This window comes from Vidua macroura, chromosome 6 (assembly GCF_024509145.1).
Source record: "Vidua macroura isolate BioBank_ID:100142 chromosome 6, ASM2450914v1, whole genome shotgun sequence".
NCBI lineage: Eukaryota > Metazoa > Chordata > Aves > Passeriformes > Viduidae > Vidua > Vidua macroura.
This window is the reverse complement of record NC_071576.1, coordinates 22,940,984-22,960,228: the sequence shown is the minus strand read 5'-3', so window position 1 is coordinate 22,960,228 and position 19,245 is coordinate 22,940,984. Positions and strand designations below refer to the sequence as shown.

The following is a 19,245-nucleotide window of genomic DNA, read 5'->3' as shown; positions in this document are numbered from 1 at the left end:
GGAAGAGGCCAATGTTAGAGAGAAAGAGGAAAGAAAAACACAAATCAGTTATCAGGAAGGCCCCAGTCTATCCTATCACCTGCTCCATGATCCCCATCTGACATCAAGGTGGTAGAACACTGGGCACCATATGTATATATATATATATATTTATATTTATATTTATATTTATATTTATATTTATATTTATATTTATATTTATATTTATATATATACTTGTGCTTCAGGCAACATCCCTCCCTGATGTCCCATTGATGATAAGAAAACAAAACAGCTGGGAAGAGGTGCCTTGAACTCCTCTACTTCCTCTTGGTTACTCTCCAGGCCAGTCAAGGGAGTGGTGGAGCTGGGGCTGACAGCCCTTGGCCCTTGTATGAGGGAGACTGCATTGTGTGGGGCATGAGCAGGCCAGGCTGGAAGAGGGATGAGGTGAGAAGGTTTTTGCCTCCCACGGGACAGTGGAGTGACCCTGCAGCCCTCCCTGCCCCTGTGCCTTTGCTACCTCGGGTGAGGTGTGCTTGATGCTGGGGAGCACTGGATACTCTCTCTGGTCCTTTGCCTCCTTCTTCCCAGGCTCAGGGCTGAGGAGCGGAGGCTCCGCACAAATCGGGCTAGCTCGGGCACGGCTGTGGCAGCACCGGGCCGCGTCGCTGCGGCTGCCCAGGACGGTGTCCGGGCGAGCGCCGGGGGACGAGAGCGACGTGGAGGAAAGCAGAGAGTGTGCGGAGGGGCGCAAATAGGAGCGTGGGGAAGACCGCGCACCCGCTCGGGGTGCGAGGTCCCGGTGCGCCGTGGTGCGGAGGGGTCAAGAGGTGCCGGAGCGTGCCGGGGATGCCGGCTGCGAGAGCAGAGGGTTGCCGAGGGGTGCCGGTGCGGAGTCCCGGGGTGCAGGATGCGGAGATGCCGGGCCGTGAGGTGTAGGGTGCCTGGCTGTGGGGTGCCGGATGCCGAGGTACGGGATGTCGGGGTGCCCCGGTTGGTCCCACCCCTGCGCGGCGCTCCCCGCCCCGCGGCCCCGCTCCCCCGCCCTCCCTGACGTGTGGCGCTGGCAGCCCGGCCGGTTCCGCATTCCCGACCCCTCCCCGCAGCCCAGGGGCCGCTATATAACCGGGGCTGATGCAACCCACCCCGCCGCCTGCCACAGCCTGCGGGAGGCGCGCACCGGGGCGGCGGGCGGTGGCGGGCCAAGGCGCCCCGGCGGCGGCCGGCACCGACATCGGCACCGGCACCCGGCGGGGCCCGGGGGTCGGGGCAGCGGCGGAGGCGGCGGGGCTGAGCCTGCAGCCCGCGCCCGGCCCCTACGGCCGGGCCCCGCGGGCACCCCGGCAGCCCGGTCGCCCTGCACGGTGGGTATGGGCGCGGGCGGCGGACGGGCTGAGCGGGCCGGGACTGCGGCAGGGGGCGGGCGGCGGCGCGGGGCTCCGCGGGGGTGGCGGACAGCGGCGACGGGGGCTGGAGTGGGGGGCGCCCGGAAGAGCATCCCGTCTGCCGCGGCAGCGGGCAGGGTGCTGCTGTCCGGGCGGTCGGGCGCACCGCTGGGATGCCGGGAGACCCTCCGCGGGGGCGGGCACAGCCTCGTGGGCGGCTCAGAGCAGGGCTGCTGCCCCCGCACCCGGCGACGCGCGGGGGTGGGGGTGCCTGGCACTGGGCTGCTGCTGCACTGAGGAGCTGCGGGGCGGCGGGGGCGGCCTCCCCCCGCTTTTTGGGCGCCCGCTGCCTCCGCTTCACCTGCCGGCTGGGCGTGCAGGTGAGGGGCGCGGACTCCCTGCGGCTGCCGGCCCGGGCCGGGCGGGCTGGTTGTCGCCAGTCGTGTCTCCAGCCCGGGAGGCCCGGGGAAGGAAAGGGGCCCTGGAGGTGCCCCCGCCGCGCGGTCCCAAGTCCGCTGTAGCAGTCAGGCATGGAGTTGAATGGAAGTTACATTCTTTTGCACGCTCTGCTCCAGGAGGCACTTTTCTTTTTTCCATGGAAGGGAAATAGGTTTGAGAGCAAATTGGGGGAAAGGGAGAAATACCAGGGGAGCAAGAGCCACATTATGTTTCCATTTTCCTTTAATGAAGGCCCTGTGGAGGTGTATTTGAAAACACAGGGTCTCCTATGCCTTCAAGGAGGGTGAGAACACTGTGCTGGCTGGTTCCAGGGCCATATGCAGCGTATGGTGGCCAATGAAACAGGGCCTGGCTCGTTCTCTTGCTTGTCTTGGCAGCCTGCTCCATGGCTTGCATTACCAGCCCTGGAATACAACCACTGCCAAACTGTGAGTGTGTGTGCGTGTGTGTGTGCTTGGACTCCAAGAGCTCAGCAGCAGCAAATGCTTCTGCAGCTCAGACCAGGATTTTTTAGGTAGTTTTGGGAAAACTTGCATAAAAATCTGTGTCTGGAGGCTCTTGACAGTCTGCCCTGGGAATTTGTTGCTAACAGCTTGTGTGAGGGCATCTCTGAATGCTAGTCTTTGGAGTTCAGATTCTTAGTATGAGTCCCTGTGATTTAAAAATGCAAAAACCTGCCAATCTAGGGGATGAGTGTATGGGTGCAGGAGCTGCCATCCACACCATTACTGGGTCATCCAGCAATTGGTTGTCCCTGGTGTCTGGGGAATTAACAAAATCTGCTGAATTAGTGTGCAGGCTATTGCCTCTGCTTCCTCATTGAGACGCCTATGGATGCTTTCCCTGCATCTTCACAGTTGAGTATTTCCATTTCCCTCCTTACAGGACGCAAGGGTCTCTGAGCTACATTCCTTGCCAAGGAAGAGTAAATACTCCCTCAGACCTCTTGCCTCCTCCTGCCCTGTCCATCTGAGCAATGTGTCCAACTGCTCAAGGAGCACTGAGCATCTGTTCTGTGGTCTCATTCCCTGTGCTAGTGTTTGCTACTTCAGCTGCATTGCCCGGGCCAGGTACTTGGCAGCATGCAATGACTTGAATGTGAAGCTCTAAGAGGCTCTTTTCACTGTTCGTAGTGGGCCTGGCCCCAAGAGCAAGGGAGGCAGAGCCATGGTGAGGCATGGGACTGCTTGCCAGCGTGTGTGTGTGTGTCCTGCAGTGCCAGTGCAGCAAGGAGGGGGCACTGCAAACCTGATGCCATCTGTCTTTGGCTGCATTTCTCAGTTGCTTGGACTGTCCAGAGTATCAGTCCAAACATTGCAGGCTATTTTAACATGCAGCCGGAGAGCTGAAGGCACATACAGGCCTCTGAGCTGAGCAGCGCTGTTGCAAACTAGCCAGAGCTGGTCTTTATATGGATTAGAGGTCTTTGTGGATGACCCTGGTATTTAAGACATAATTTTGAGGAGTTTGTAGGGGGTGTGGGGGCTGTCATCTCTGAGGCCATCCTTGATCCCTGAGGGCAGAACTTTGTGCTGGAGCAGGATTGTCTTCTTGAAGAAGATTCTAGCCCTGACCACATGTGGTTATGGAAGGTCCTGGGTAATTTCAACAAGTTAGTTGTTAGGCTGCAGCTCAGACATTGAGGTTTTTCTCAGGCCATATTCCTTCCTTCTCAAGTCCCTTTGAGCTCTTCAGGTACGAATAGGATAGCTTTTACCTTCCTTCTCTGTACTGCTGTCCAGTGGGTGGTGCAACCTCAATTAATTGCCATCTTAATAATACTATGATAATTAATGGCGCTTTTTTTTGCAGTTATTGCAATTAACTATCGCAGTAGGGGAGCCTTGCTATGGTAGGTGCTGTACAAAACCCTGCTGTCACAGGCTGCTTGGAAGTCAATCGCTGCATTGCAGTGGTGGGAGCAGCTAAACTAGAGCTGCCCTGTGAAGGTATGGAGGAAAATGCTCAGGGAGGAAGGGCTGTGAGCTGACTGCTTTGCTGATGGCAAAGGGAGATTAAAGCTGAGGACTGGAGAACCAGTATCCCCCCTCCTCACAAAAGGGGCAAGAAGTCAAAGCATTAGACAGGCAGGTGTGGAGGCCTAATGGTGAGACTCAGTTGGACAAGGGGCTGCAAAAATGGCATTTCTGTCAAAGAGATGCTGTCTGCTCTGGGCTGCCCTGTATGCACCGTGTAGGAAGCTCTGAGCTTCCCTGATGGAGAAGAGGAAGGAGGGCAGCAGGGCTCTTTGCATTCCTGTTTTTAGAAAGCTTCTTATAGCCCTCTGTCCATCAATGACTCTGATGTTCCTCCTGCCAGCTAGATGTGCAGGACTGAGCCAGAATGTTCCCACTCATGAAGTAGGTTTAGAATTCCACCTCCTGAGGAACAGTTCTTCCTAGCTCCTTCTTCTGTTCAGCATTGTGGCCCCCCACTCACTCTGATCTGGGGGTGGGAGGTTACATGTATGGGTGTTCACAAACCCTGCAATATTTCTCCCACCAAATGGGGTTGCCTATGGGAGGAAAGGAACAGCAAGAATGGCATCTCAGAGTGTCTGTGGGAAGGGCACAGATGCATCTTTGGACCTGCAATCCTAGAACCTGGTTGTAGGAGCTGTCTCTCCCTCCTGGGATGGAAATGGGCTGGGGAGGCACTACAGTGAGTAGTGAAGTACTACAGTGTCTGCATTCTGAGGTGGCGTGCTCCACCTCAGTGCACTTGATAGGCCATGCTGTCACTGTGCCTTTAACTGGCCTTTAAACAAGGGGAGATTTCTGTGATGCCATAAAACAGTAAGTAATGCTAGGTGCTCAGTAAGAGCACCTGTTTTGGTGCACGTTTTTGTCCTAGGTGGTGTCACTGCAGCTTTTCAGTATTCTATAGGTGGTGGGTTCCTTGGCATTAGCAGGTTCAGCAACTGAATGAATGAATACACCCTGGCTGTTGTTAAAGTCCATGTTTACTAGAGCTACTGCATGGGGATCTGAAAAGACTGGTTACCCCCAAAGGGCTTGTCTGCTGCTGTGTTCTGATGTTTGGCAAATAATTTTGATCACTATGGTGCTTGGCACTAGCCCTGAAAGTTTCTGCTTTTAACAGTGCAAAGCAGAAGCAGCTAGACCGAAGATATGACTATAAGGTGCTACTCAAAATTAAATACATCTAGAGCAGATAGAATTGTGTGACAATGGGAGAGTATCATAGATTTTAGATACATACAGACCATACATTTTAGATAGCAGAAGAAAGCTCTAATTGCACAGCAAGGTACTTGTGGCACTGGGAATATGGGGTAGTGTCTTTCTGCCTCCATCTGTTCCCACTGGGGCCTGAACCTTGAAGAGGAAGAAGGTCTGTAGGCTTCAGACCATCAGCACTCTACAGTCTTCTCAGAAGAGTCCAGATGGAAAAAGCAAGTGGCTCAGAGCTTCAAAGAAAGAGTGGTAGCCAAGTGCCCTGTCTTTGTTTAGGATGCTACATTCTTGGTTCATGAGAAGTTGGGTATGTCAGGAAAGGGCTTTCATATAAATCATCCTTCTGCTCACAGAAAGAACTAGATAGATTCAACATATGACATACAGACTGAGGTAGCTTGATAGCCAGGAGCTAAAAAAAAGTTTAAAAATGGCAATAAAGCAGAGTAGAATCTAAGGAACTAGAACCTGGTAGCGCTGCTTCTGATCTCCAAATCAGAATTATTATTCCCTGTTGGCCAGGAGCAGATGAAAGGCCAGTTACTGCGTCTTGGGTGCTTCAAGACAGTACATACCAATGGCAACACTGTGCTAGGTGCTAACACACTGATGAAGAGTTCAAAGACTGCTTGTATGGTGGCTTACAGACTTCAGCAGTGCTCTGATGCGTGACAGCTGACAAGTAATGGCAGGCACCCAGGCTGAGCCTGGATTAGAGAATACCAGGCAAGCATGGCCTTTATTCTGCAGGCAGCATGGAGAAGAGCTGTAGGACAGACTATGCCTTAGTGCAGTGCTTAACACGGGCAAAAGAGAAACATGCTAGTAGGTACAGAGTGTCAGAATCTGCTGGCTGGCAATATTAGATGCTAGACTGGCTCTCTGAGCATCAGAAGGGTACTTGGATCAACCGTTATAAATGTCAGCACATGTGAAATAGCTTATGTTGTAAGAAACTGTGATTGTATTATAGACAGCAAAATTGAAAATAAGGCTGCACATAGCCTTCACTCTCACCAAGGAAGCTGACACCAAAGATAAGGCAGTAATGGCAAGTTAAATTGAAATGTGACTGTCAGAGTCTGCTTTGGGATGTCATGGTCGTCTCTGCAGGATGATGCTCGTGGTGCAACAGTAGAACTGCATTTGGTTTATAAAGAAACAAGCAGCGCCTCTGGGTGCATAGGATGGTGCATATAAACTGGGGCAGTCTATGTGCAGGGAATTGAATGCATGATTTCAACACAGGTCGGCATTCCTGTGCCAGTTTTAGTCTGTGGGTAAGAATAGCAGTGAAGAGGTGGCAGGAGGGGTGTGAATACAGGCTAGCAAGTGAAGTACAAGCCCCCTGGGTTATATGAATTATGCCTACGCATGTTAGATTTATGCTGTAACTGCTGTGCAAGCATCAACTTCTTAAAAAAATCCGAACACAAACCCAAACAAAGAGTCCCCTGAAAAAGCAGCAACCAAATCAATATAGGAAGAGAAAAAACCTAACCCATTAAAAAAAAAAAAAAAAAAAAAAAAGGCCCAAGAACATGAAGATTAGAACTGCAAAAGACAGAATAGAAGGGTATGTGGGGGCAATGTCACTGAAGAAGCTGAGCAACTGTATGGGACAGAAAGAACTTGGTAAAGCTTCTTTCCTCTAGGCTGTGGTTTCCAGAAGATAACAGACTCTGGCAGTAGGAGAAAAACTAAGAGTAATGGGTGCTGCCTTCAGAAATATTAAATCAACCAGTGCCACAGACTGCTGACCATAAGGACATAACTGGGGAACAAAGCACTTGAATACATTAGGGAACACGAACACTTGAAACTGGTGGGAAAGATGCAGTAAAACCAAGGTGAGCAAAGAAAGCTGTACTGCTGTCAGCTTTTTGAGTATGAGACTGCTGATAAAATAACTGAGTTGATTGAAGCCACAGGAAGAACAGTGCCAAAGCAAGGATGCAAAAGTTGCTGCAATTATCAGGAGGGTTTACAGACATTTCGGCAAGAGGTCAAGTCTTGTGTTACAAGCATTTTAACCAGAATAAGGGAGTGTAGAGGCAAAGCTAAGGAAATAAAATCTGAATTTTGACCTGTGAAATCATGTGTTGACCAGACTTTTGCTGCAAAGATGGTTGCTGAACAGAGCAATGAATGGTATAAGGTACTCATCGTTGAACTGAAATTGTAAGAAAGCTTTCTCTGGAGCATTTTGATGTCATGGCACGAAATGATGAATAGTGTTGGTGCAGAAGGCAGAGTTCTGGTGAATGTAAACTCAAGAAGCTGGTGTCATGCTGATCCAATGGTCACATGCAAGATTGCACATTCTCTTTCCCCTTGATGTGTTGCTATTGGCTTCATTATGTGAAAAAGCATAGCTGATACAATGCATACAAAGGAATTGTGTGGTTCAAATGTAGGATACCAGAAAGCTAGGTTTTACCGAAGACACGACATTTCCAAGCTGGTGTAAGGAGATGTTGAAAGACCACCTGGCGTTGAGGGAAAAAGGCTGTGTTATTAATCAATTCTGAAAAGAATATATATATATATATATATATATATATATATATATAAGAATCCCAACTAAAGCACTGTGTTAGAAAGTGAATGAATACAGAGGTGGGTTGGTTCATGTGCCTTAGAAATAGCAAATGCTGCAAGAGAATATCCAGAAACTATTTAAGAATTGGCAAGGCACCAGCTGTATTCACCCATCCAGCAAGATGTGGCTGTTGAAGAGCTGCAACCTAAAGATCAAACTCAGATCCTGAACTTTAAAGTTCTGCCCTACCATGTGAATGTGGTACTGATATGCTGGAGCTATAGGTAGGCATGTCCAAGTCTGCCAGGAGAATGGCTTTGGGAGGAAGACCGAAGCATTAAATAGAATTCCATACTCTAGCTCTTTTACATGGTCCAAGTACAATTTACCTCTGGCAATCACCAGAAAAGAATTGGAGTATCTGGAACTTAGGATGAAAAGAAAGTTGTGCTTACATTAGGAAGAAGCAAAGGAGTGGAACAAGCTTGGAGTTTGTTCAGATTTGAGTCCTTCCAATCAGCAGGAGTGACAGTGCCTGGGGCTGAGGGCCCTCAAGAACTGGGGAGATGATCTGTTACTGCACACCTGCCCTGCAGAGAGGGATGGCACCTCCTCATTCCTTTTCATTTCCATGGTTATAGCCCTGCTGGGAATGGTTATGTTCCTCTCCAAGGCCTAACTCAGCTTGACTCTTGGCAGTTCTCAATGTGCTTCTGAGCTTTCTGACCCCTGAGCAAGCTCTCACTTGCAGAAGATACTTTCCCCCTTTCTACCTAGTTCTCAGCTCATCTTAATATGCAAGTTTATGGTTATCCAGGAGGCTTCTGGCACTTTGGTTTGATGAGCTTAAAATTTAGTTTACACTGATGCAGGTGTGATGTGGGCTTTGGCACTGTAGTCCTGGATCCAGGATAAATTTTTAGAGCATATTGGATACTGGGCCAGCCCCTTCACTCTGACCTGTGTTGTGTGTTACACTGGTACAGAGGCTATTTCAAGGCATATTAAGCTACCAGATCAAAGATGCAGAAGGAGAAGACGTGCTGGAGAAAACACAGTGTTTTCTCAAATCTTTAGCTACTTGTCCTCAGGGACCTGTCCCAGGCTCAGGTGTGCATAGGGGAGGGTGCTGAGTGGTCAGGTTGTCCTCCAGTCTGAAGAATGGATTTCTCCTTGCTCTTTATTTCATAAATTGCAGTGACCCTATATTCAGTCTGCCTGAGGACCTGGACTGTCTAGCCTGGGTGCTGTCACCTGCATGTCATGATGAAAGACAATTAAGCACAGCATTGCCAGCCAGTCAAGGGAGGGGATTGTCCTGCTCTGCTCCTCACATGCAGCCTCACCTTGAATACTGTGAGCAGTTTTGGGCACCACAATAGAGAAGAGAGATGAAGCCATTAGAGGGCATCCAAAGGAGGGCCAGGAGGGGAAACCGCATGAGGTGTGGCTGAGGTCACTTGGTCTGTTCAGCCTGGAGAAGAAGACACTGAGGGAAGATCTCAGGGCAGTTACAACTTCCTTGTGAGGGGAAGAGGAGGGGCAGGTACTCTTGTGACCAGTGACAGGACTTGAGGAAATGGCATGAAGCTTAGGCAGGGGAGGTTTAGGTTGGATATCAGAAAAAGGTTTTTCATCCAGATGTTGGTTGGGCACTGGAACAGGCTCCCCAAGGAAGTGGTCACAGAACCAAGCCTGACAGAGTTCAGTAAGTGTCTGGACAACAGTCTAAGGCACATGGTGTGACTCTTGGGCTATCCTGTGCAGTGTCAGGAGCTGGACTCGATGATCCTGATGGTCTCTCCAACTCAGCATATTCTATGATTCTATGAATAAATTAAAACCAAGAACCAGACCATTCTGGTCCTCCAAGTCCAGAATGGATTTTGGCATCCAGTGCTGGGTTCAAGTCACTTCTCATCCTGAAGCCTGTGAAAGGCTGGGTCAGGGCCCAAATCAGTCAGTGAGAGACTTCAAGTGGATGCTCATATACTTTTGCTACTGATTATTTTTCTATTTTATTTTTTAAATTTTGATGTAAGCTGTTCAGGTTGGGGATGAACATCTGTGGAATTGCTGGTTAGGGCTGTGCTACTGTTGGCAGGTGTGTTCCCCAGTGCCACAGCATGTCACCTTGGTGGCAGCACCAGGGAAATGGCCAGCTCTGCAGTGTATACAGCTATCCCAAAATGGTAGACTGGATTTAACTCCATACAGCTCTGTCTTGTGGCAGGGGGTCCTGGGAGGAACCTCTAGATTCACCTCCCCTTTGTCATGCCACCTCATTGACCCGGTGCATCCTGCTGGAGAGGGATGATCTCTGAGAAAGGTGGTGGGGATTTAGCCACACTTCCTAAATAACTTGTGTTTTCCTGTCTGGAATGCAGCCTAAGGGTGTGATGGTACTTATTTCTGGAGGGGTGAAGCATCTTAGCCATGTGTAGGCCTGAGAGGAAAGGGGAGGGAGGTAGCATGCAGCGTCAGAGCCCAGCTGCATTGGGCATCTCTGGGCACCTTACAAGCTGTTGGTGCAGATCTTGGTACAAGATGTCAGTACAAGATTCCACTGCAGATGTGGAATTACATTTTTCTAGTTTAGAGATCTCTGTGGAAGAATTAATACTTTGCATCAGTTTAAGTCCTTGCAGTCTCAAGGAGCTGACCTGTAGTCTTTTCTGAGGTCAAGTATTGTTACCAAGTATTTTCTCTTTCTTTTCTGTCACCAAATGGGCAGGAGTCCATTTCATCAGGTAGTATCTCTTCTCTTGGGAAGTTACTTGTCTGTCTTTCCTGTCTTCTCTTCAGGCTTTAATGACCTTATGCAGATCACCTCCTCTCTGCCCAGCTTCCTCTCCCCACAGCAGTACTCCCAGCAGTGCTGAGCACTGGCTTGCTCTTCCCTTTCTGGTCTCCTAAAGGATGACTGGAGCAGAGGGCTTGATTCCTGGTTGCCACCTCTTTATGGTTTCTGTCTTGCTGTATCTGCTTTCCCTGCTCTTTCCCAAGTCTTCTTGGTCACAGCTGAGCAAACCCTGCCAGGGGACATCTCATGCTGACACCTGGACCTCTTCATTGGCAAATTAGACTGTATGACAGCTCACAGCTCACTGCAGCTTGTAGACTCTTTCTGCTGCAAATCATTCTGTCTGTCACACCAATACACCTTGCACAGCACCCGTGCTGGATGCTGTAGAGCTTGCATTAGCCTCTCTGCCCTTGACTAGCCTCTATGCTTGTTTTTCCTTTCCTTCTGCTGCTTATCTCTGGTTCCTTCACATTAACAAATATATTAAATAATCTCATGGGTAAAGAGATGTGCCAGTGCCAAGAAATCCTTAACTTCTCAGTTTGTCATGATTAACCCTGTTCAGCCTGCTCCCACTGACTCCACCTGAGCAGGGCAGTTGGACCAGGCAATCTCCAGAGATCCCTCCCAGCCTCAACTGTTCTGTGATTCGGTGATCCAGCAGTTCTATCTCACATGTAGCTTTACTCAAGTCTTCAGCCTGGTACTGACATAGATTTGTCTCCCCAGGATGACAAGTGCTGAGCCAGCTTGGCCATGTGTATGTGTGTGTGTGAGTCTGCACAACTGTACTGCCTGGGCCAAAAGTCTGTATTGCCTGTTACCTGGTTTCTCAGCAGATGAGAATGGATGCTTTGGAAAGAGCAGGGCAAGTGCATGTTATCCCTCATTTAATTCTCCTCCTTTCTCTGACATTTGGTGCTGCTAGAGCCTCCATGAGTTTCCCCAGCTCTTTGTTGAATCCTGCCTTCTGATTGTCTCTTGTGGTTGCAGAAAGCTGCACACTGAGATTTTGGGTCCACTCCTTTAGTCTGTTTCTCTCTTGACACTGCTGGTCCTTACCCCTGCTGTCTTGGGGGCTTCTGCACAAGGGCAGAATGGGGTGAATGCCTGGAGGCTCCTACAGTGTGCTGGGACTTCTCTGGATGGGCAGAGCAAGGAGAGCAGTGCACATACGCTGGGACATGTGGTTGAGTTGAAGAAGAGGGACAAATGGCTGCTGTGTGGACAGAAGTTGACTCTGAATGTTTTAAGTAGGTAACTTGTGAGTGTCCCAGGCCAGTTACACAGCAGGGATGTACCTGCATTGCAGCCAACAACCATCTGCTCCAATGGCTTTTGGACTGATGTAACAGCTCCAGCACTATGGACTTCCCATTTTAGATTTAATTTTATTATATCTTTGCTGCTTGTTCTTCATATTTATTGATAACTCCCTTTCACCTCCCTATAAATGACTTGCTGAAGTTTGCCCTTATCCTATACTAACTTTTTTCTTTCATGATAAAAGAGGTCTTTTGAACCTTGCCCCATTTCCCTTCCCCTCCAGCCTTTGTTTTCTCATGTCTGTGCTGAGAGATGTTTGTACAGTGGCGGGTTTTCTTCCTTGCAGTTTTATCTGTGCTCTTTGTGTGCTGTGTTCCAGGCCTGACCAGTGGCTGAGCCTGCCCAGAAGGAATCCAGCCTAGGGCATATTATGGTCCTATTTGTGTCATTTTCTTCTTGTACTAATAATCCACACATTAATTAATCGAAATTCAGCTAAAAGCAAACCTTGATCTGCTGTACTCCAGAGAAAGGTGTCCATGGGATCACATCACTGTCATTTCAACCAGTTCCTGTTCTTCTGGTGCTTTGCCTCTCAGGTCTCTTCCCTTTCTGATCTACACCCCAGTAGCCTATTCTTCCTGGCAGGGTTCATATATTTTGGTTTCTGTAATACAGATTCTACTTATTTTCTGCCTTTGCCCTTCCTGGAGGAGAATGTCTGCCTTCCTTGATTCATACCCCTGTAGATGATGGGACTGTAGCATGAGTTTGTCCTGTGCTGTGTCATGAGGCCCTGTAACTGGGTTGTAATGGGATGTCTCTGTCCCCTCCCAGCCTACGAAGCTGTTTCCCCTGCTATGATGCCAGGGCAGATCCCCGACCCGTCACTGACGGCTGGTGCGCTGCCTGGGCTCGGCCCCTTGACAGGACTGCCTGGCACAGCCCTGACCGCCGAGGAGCTGAAGTGCGCTGACATCCGCAACATCGGGGCCATGATCTCACCACTCCAGTTCCTGGAGGTGAAGCTTGGGAAGAGACCCCAGCCTGTCAAAAGTGAGGTGAGTATTGGAGGCTGCTGGCTGCAGGTGGCCCTGCAGGGCTGTTGTCTGCATTTGCCTGGCTTTCCCTCCCGCCTGTGCTTGGCTGTCATAGCAGGGTGGCCAGCAGCGTGTTTTATACGCTCCCTGTTTGGTGATGTGCATGCATGTTGGCAGCTGCTCCACTAGCTGCCTCTCCTCCCTGCCTGATTTCCTGTCCCTGGCTGGCAGTGGTAGTCTCAGCGTCCCAGACCTGACTGGTGCAGTGCAGCAATTGGCAGCCATCTGAACTCAAACCCTGCAGTGGCCTGGGGTCTGGTGCAACCAACATGTCCCTAGGTTGGGGCATGCACCCAGAGTAGAAGTCACACCACCCCTCACCCATGTCAACAAGCCCTTGGTGCTTCTGGCATTGGTGTTGCCTCTCCAGCGGGAATGGGGTGTGTGGACAAGCATGTGGAGCAGTGACTCAGACTGTGCCACAGGCGCTGCTGGCTGGGAGCTGCCCCTGCCTCATTGCTTGGGGTGGGCCCTGGCTTCACCTCGAGTTTCCTGGGATGGGGAAGGTGGGTAGTTTCTGCTTGGTACCACAGGCTGCCATGTCAGAACCAGGCTGAAGGGACTAGGGAGATGCTTGGACAGTGTTTTCCTTATGTCCCATGTGTTCGTTGTCCTGTCTTTGACTCCAGCTGAACTGGTGGTGAGCGTTTGCACCTCCTACTGCGTGCAGATGGAGCTGGGAACCCACCATTTCAGAGGTCCCATGTTGGTGAAGGTGCTGGCTGCTGTTAGAAGGTCCAATAAACAGCCTTCTGAACAGAGCATTTGCTGTGTGAGGTTACATCAGATGATGCCATATGAGGATGGGGTGATGTGTGTTCTCTGGCAGTGTGAGCAAGGAGGTGCTGGATGATGTGAAAAGCTGCCTGTGATGAGCTGTGAGCTGAAGGAAGTAAAATAGGAGTTCCAGGGGGCAACCTGCTCTCCAAATGGTAATGACACTTAATTTAGCCCAATTTTTGGCAGAAGCTCAGCAGCAGCCAGGTCCACCTGTGCAGACCATCCCTGTTCTTTCCCCCCAGCTGTTTGAGGTGGACTTCTGTGGGTAGAACTGGTATGATGTAGTTCATCTGATAACCCTGCACAGGAGCTCTGTGCTCAAGAGAGTGTCTGGTCAGCTTGTGCAGCCTGGAGGTGGCCTGGGAAGGACTGGACAGCTCTGCAGTGGGAAGAGCTGAGGCAAGGATACTGTGGGAGGCCATTGTAAGGCCCTGGAGGATGCTAATGGCTTTCGTTCCTCTATGGGCAAAGAAGTCATGGATTTGCAGCTGAAGCCAAATTCTCTTCCAAGCTCTTGGCCTGGGTATTAATGCAGCAAATGGTCTGCAGTGCCTGCCTTGCTTCATGGGTTGAGGAAGAAAGAGAGTGACTCTGTGGCTATGCTGTCTTTCCAGGCCCAGCTCCTTTCCTGAGGCATTTTGGGCACCTCTGAACTGGCCCTGCAACCGCTGCTTTTGTTTTTTGTGGGCATGGGTATGTGATGTCACTGGCATTTGTGTAACAGGGACAGGGCAGTTCTGCCCCACAGCAGGTACTGGAATTGCTGAGTGTCCTCTGAGCCAGCTGTTGAAGCACCATGTAGAGGAAAGATAAGAGAGAACCCACTGACAGCCCTTGCACAGCTACCTTCCATGCAGCTGGTTCCTCCCCTGCATGGCCTATGAAGCTGAGGAGTTGAAGACAGCAAATGGAGCTGCCCTTGGCAAGGCTTTGCAGCAAAAGCCTGAGGGAGCTGAAGCAGTAGCTGCTTATCCCATGAGTAGCCAAGAAGCTGCCCACGCACAGTTTTGCAATGCAGCCTGCAGCTGCTTTCCTCTTGCAGGGTGCTGGAGCCCAGGAATGCTGGGTGCTGGCGTGCCACTCTGTAGTGCCTGGGAGGACAGGCTGCTTGCCATGAGCCTGGGCAAGGCAGCTCTCTGTGCTCTGCTGAGGGCACCAGCATCTCCTGGCATTGGGGGTGTTTGTGCCTGGGAGGACGCACAAAACCCACCCAGTGGGTGTCGGGTGCCAGCTTCTCTGCAGGGTGATGGACAGCCCCACTGGGAAAGCTGCTCTCCTCTTGGAGAGGGGTAGACAGATGCTGCTGGGCTCCTCCACCACTGAATCCCACTTGGGGTGGTCCCTTTGGGACTGAGCCCTGCCCTTCAGGCAGATGATCACCTCAGTCTCTGAGGCTGCTGACTGAAGCAGTTCAGGAGGCATTCCCACAGGGACTTCTACCCACAGGGTTAGAAGATCAACTGCTGGGACGTGCTTTTGGGTGGTACATCATCACTGTCCCTCAATGTGCCTCTGAATAACGTCCTAACCCTCAGCACCAGGGCCATGTCACCTTTTTGAACTGAAATCAAGCAGAAGCAGATGGGGAAAACCTGCTGTCTTGAAGAAGAGAACTTCTCTGCCCTGAAAATTTGTGGATTCCTCATACCTGGAAGTGTTCAAGACCAGGCTGGACGGGGCTTTCAGCAACTGCTCTACTGGAAGGTGTCCCTGCCTGTGGCAGGGGGGTTGGACCTAGGTGATCTTTAAGATCTCATCCAAACCTTTCTTTATTTCTGTGAAGCTGCAGGAGCTGTAGTCGAAAAGCAGAACCGAGGATTCAAGCTTCTTTCTGTGTGTGTTGAGCCACCTTCCTTGGGCATCTGTACTCCATCTAAAAGACACAGACCTTTGCTGGGCCCTCTGTGGGGTGGAGGCAGGGTCAGAGACAGGTCATTTATTCTGTAATTCTAGTTGAATGGACCAACAGGGCATGGAAATGTCAGGCAGGTCCCAGGGCTGGTGCAGTTGCTGGTTGCTCTTCCAGTTGCTGTTACGCCCCAAGATGTACTTTTGAAGCCAAGTTTGGGGGTGTTTTTTGAGCTTTGGAACTGTGAGCATGTGACCTCTATTCATCCTCCTAGTAATCCTGGAACTAAAAGACCAAGAAGTTGTCTTAGGGGTAGATGAGTAGTTGGTAAATGTGCACAGGGGAACTGCATCTACCCTGATGTCCACCTCCTCTTAATTTCTGTCAGGGAATTTTGTAAGACCTGGCACAGAATGTAGAGTTAGTGCCTTCCAGATTACTTCTGCTAACCTGTCACATCTAAGTTATGTGGGTGCATTGTGAGCTGTCTGTTTCTGACTAGACTTGGGGGTATCAGTGCAGTTCCCATCCTAGTTCTCCCAAGTGTGGTGCATTAGTGCCCCATGACACTGCCTTGTCAAAAGAATGGTGTCAGCCTGGCATTACGGAAGTCTGTGCCTAGCTTGTGCTGGCTTTGCTTAATATTTTAGCCCCAGCTGAAATAGCAACTGTGGTGTAATGCTTGCAAAGTAAGGTAGAAAAGATGCAAAACTGTTAGTGCTATAAAGCTCAGACATTGCCTTCTACAGCATGCTATGTGCTGTGTATTGGATGTGCAGCTTACTTAAGCTACCCCCTCACCCTGCCTTTGCTGAGTCCATGTTTCATCCAGTCCTTGTTCATCACACTGGGATGTTTTAATTAGTGGGTTTTGGAGTTAGTGACTGTTATCAGTGTGCACAGTCTACTGTGGATGATGGCACCTGCAGCCTTCATTACCACCAGGCACTGCTGGTGTGTGCATGTGGGGTGATCTTGTGGCCACTGGGTATCAGTCAATAGGAATGAGGCAATTCAGTCTAACACTTCAAATTTCAGAGACCTGGGCCAAATGTGGATGAAGGCACTGGGGACCTTTTCTTCTCTATCTATGCTGCAAAGTATAACCTGATTTCACAGGGCTTTCCAGCACTCATATTTTTCTTGAAGGAGCTAGTTTGGGTTCTTGGATGTAGGCATGCCATGGGCCATTTACACAGGCTTTGCAGCATATATCCGTAAATACTTTGATTATGGTTTTCTAACCCATAGGGCCTATTGGCTTGGCCTGTGTGATTTGAGTCAAAGAGCACAGAGAACTGAGTTATGGCAAACAGTGCAGGTACTGCTGTGTCCTGCCTCCTTACAGGGGATGCAGGACCTGTCCCCGCCTTACTGTGGTGGCCCTGTGACTCAGACAGTGCTGAAGCTGCAGCAGACAGTCCCAGATACTGGAATGGGGCAGGCCCAGCTGGGGTATCTTCTGGGTTTTTCTTCCTCTTGTGTGTGCGATGCTTTCAGTGTCTGTGCTCTCAGAGCTGAGTCTGTAGATGTCTGTGTAACAAACCACCCCTGTTTCTGGGAGGGGTCTCTATTCTCTGTCTCTTCCCTCTCTCAGGGAGGAAGCAGCCCTGTGAAGGGTTGTCTGTCCCCTGCCAGCCATGTCCTCAGCTGTGGGTACAGGTCTCCCTCTCTGTGTTCCCACAAAGTGGAGGTAGAGGCTGTAGCAGCAGCATACCTGGTTCCAGCGAGGATTAAGTCATGTTGCTGGTGGCCCGTGACCAGGTGGCTGCCACATTGCCCTGCCATGGGTGGGGCTGCTACATGCTTACTCCTACCTCCTGCCTCAACACACACCTGCTGGCTCTGATCTGGGTTTCTCTGTCTTATTGTAGCTGGATGAGGAAGAAGAGAGGAGGAAAAGGCGCCGGGAGAAAAACAAAGTAGCAGCAGCACGATGTCGTAACAAGAAGAAGGAGAGGACGGAGTTCCTGCAGCGGGTGGGTGCCCCAGTCTGTCCCAGGGCACAGCAGAGACCTCCCTAGAACAATGCTCCCTCCAGCTGCAGGCAACATTGCCTCTTGAACTGCCCCTCTGCCACCCCTTGCTCCAGTGCCTTTATCTGGGAAAATACAGCCCCTGTTTTTTGTGAGGCTGTGAAGGTGGTGGCCATGTACATGCCCAGGCAGAGCTTACCCATGGAACCAGGGCTGGAGAGGGCTGGAGGCTGGCTCTGGGCTTGTGGTGAGAGAGGAATGATAATGTCTCTGCCTCAGTGCTGGAGCAGGAACACCCATATGAGTGTGGCACAGGACAGGGGCTGGCAGTGTGCTGGCCCCTTGACCAAAGTCCTAAAGTTTTTCCCACTCAGAGGCCAGATACCCACTCCACCTCTAACCCCAGGGCAGAAAAACTGTCACAGCACCTTGCTGTTTTTCTGCAAACAGTGGTGAGACATGGGCAGATGACACAACATGGCAAGGAGTCATTTCACAAGGGCAGATGCTTACAGATGGGCTGGGTGAAAACTTAAACATGGGTTTGTTCCCAAACACCTTACCAGACCACGGAAAGCAGCCAGGCACAGGTTTTGCTGGGGTGTGGCAGAGACCTGCCCCAGGTGGTGGCTGTGTATTTCTGTGTGATGGCACTAAGTGCCAAGCACAAGGCAGCAGGGCTGGGGATGAACTGCCTGGAGGGATGTGATGCCTTGGCAGGTCTTCAGCCTGCTCCCCTGCTGCAGGGGCTGAGGGACAGCACTGGGCAGTGGTGGCATGTTGGCCAAATTGTTTCTTGTATCTTGTCCTGCTAGATGAAGTCACATGCAGTTGTGTTCCTGTCCTGCTAGGAGTCTGAGCGTCTAGAGCTCATGAATGCTGAGCTGAAGGCCCAGATAGAAGAGCTGAAACAGGAGAGGCAGCAGCTCATCCTGATGCTGAACCGGCACCGTCCCACCTGCATCGTGCGGACAGACAGCATCAAGACGCCTGAGAGCGAAGCCAACCCATTGCTGGAGCAGCTAGAGAAGAAGTGAAGGTGGCACAGGGCCAGGAGGAGGAGACAGTGGCACAGGGTCTTCCAGGGTCTCTAATGTATGTACTGTATGAAGAACTGTGCACCCAGGCCTGGTGCAGCCAGGACCCAGTGGGCTTCCTTGGGAACTATGGACCAAACATGGGAACAGAGAAGATCAGGAACCTGCCAGCCATGTATTCTGAGGCTGAACCTGGGAGCAGGGCTGGTGGTACCAGTGAGGGCAACCGCCCCGTGATACGTCACAGCCCTTCAGCCTGCTCTCAGCCCTGGGACCCACAAAGCCACAGCGTATCCTGCAAGGAGCACGGAGCCTGTGGGTGGCAGGGGCTTCAGGCTGAGGAGTGGCAGCTGGGCAGTGCCCACCAGCACCCTGCCCAGAGGCTGCCACTGCTCCTGGCGCACGCTCCGGAGGGAAACCCAAACCCAAGAACCACAAACACTTGATGCAGCCCCATCTGGTGGGCAGGCCTCTCGGGGCTCGGTGGCGCAGGCGCCCCCCACAAGCACACTCAGTATAATGTTTACAGCCCAGCTGTCCGTGTCGGCCGTGCTTTTGAATGCACATTTTTACACTTTTTTAAAGTATTTTTTACAAAGTTTTTATACAGTGATCTCTATATGGATTTATATAATCACTAGATGTGATCCCATAGAAATGTATGTTATAATGGTCTGTTTGTTACAAACACATATGCCACAGTTATCTCCATTGTGTTACTTGTCTGGTAGCATCCAGCTCCTTTCCTGGCATGCTGGGAAGGGGGTCCAAGCTGCCCTCTGCAGTGGTGTCGCTACCCTGTCCATCCATGTATGTCCTTCATAATACTCAGTTCTGTATCTCTCAGTAAATGTTACCTTTGCGTA

At 50.9% G+C, this 19,245-nt stretch overlaps 1 protein-coding gene across 1 annotated transcript; it reads left to right on the top strand.

Annotated features, from left to right (window-relative positions):
• Positions 1-1,168: 1,168 nt before the first annotated feature.
• JDP2 (Jun dimerization protein 2) lies at positions 1,169-19,245 on the top strand. The gene is made up of 4 exons (XM_053981200.1): positions 1,169-1,346; positions 12,475-12,698; positions 17,241-17,345; positions 18,194-19,245. Exons 2-4 carry the CDS (start codon positions 12,498-12,500, stop codon positions 18,377-18,379), a joined length of 492 nt encoding a protein of 163 aa, XP_053837175.1. The 5' UTR covers positions 1,169-1,346; positions 12,475-12,497; the 3' UTR covers positions 18,380-19,245.

What these genes read in the sequence shown, in the direction of transcription:
- JDP2 (XM_053981200.1), top strand. Translation starts at nt 12,498, where the DNA reads ATGATGCCAGGGCAGATCCCCGACCCGTCACTGACGGCTGGTGCGCTG. An exon ending in CCCAGCCTGTCAAAAGTGAG is followed by an intron (nt 12,699 to 17,240) that starts GTGAGTATTGGA and finishes GTCTTATTGTAG; the next exon opens with CTGGATGAGGAAGAAGAGAG. An exon ending in GGACGGAGTTCCTGCAGCGG is followed by an intron (nt 17,346 to 18,193) that starts GTGGGTGCCCCA and finishes CTGTCCTGCTAG; the next exon opens with GAGTCTGAGCGTCTAGAGCT.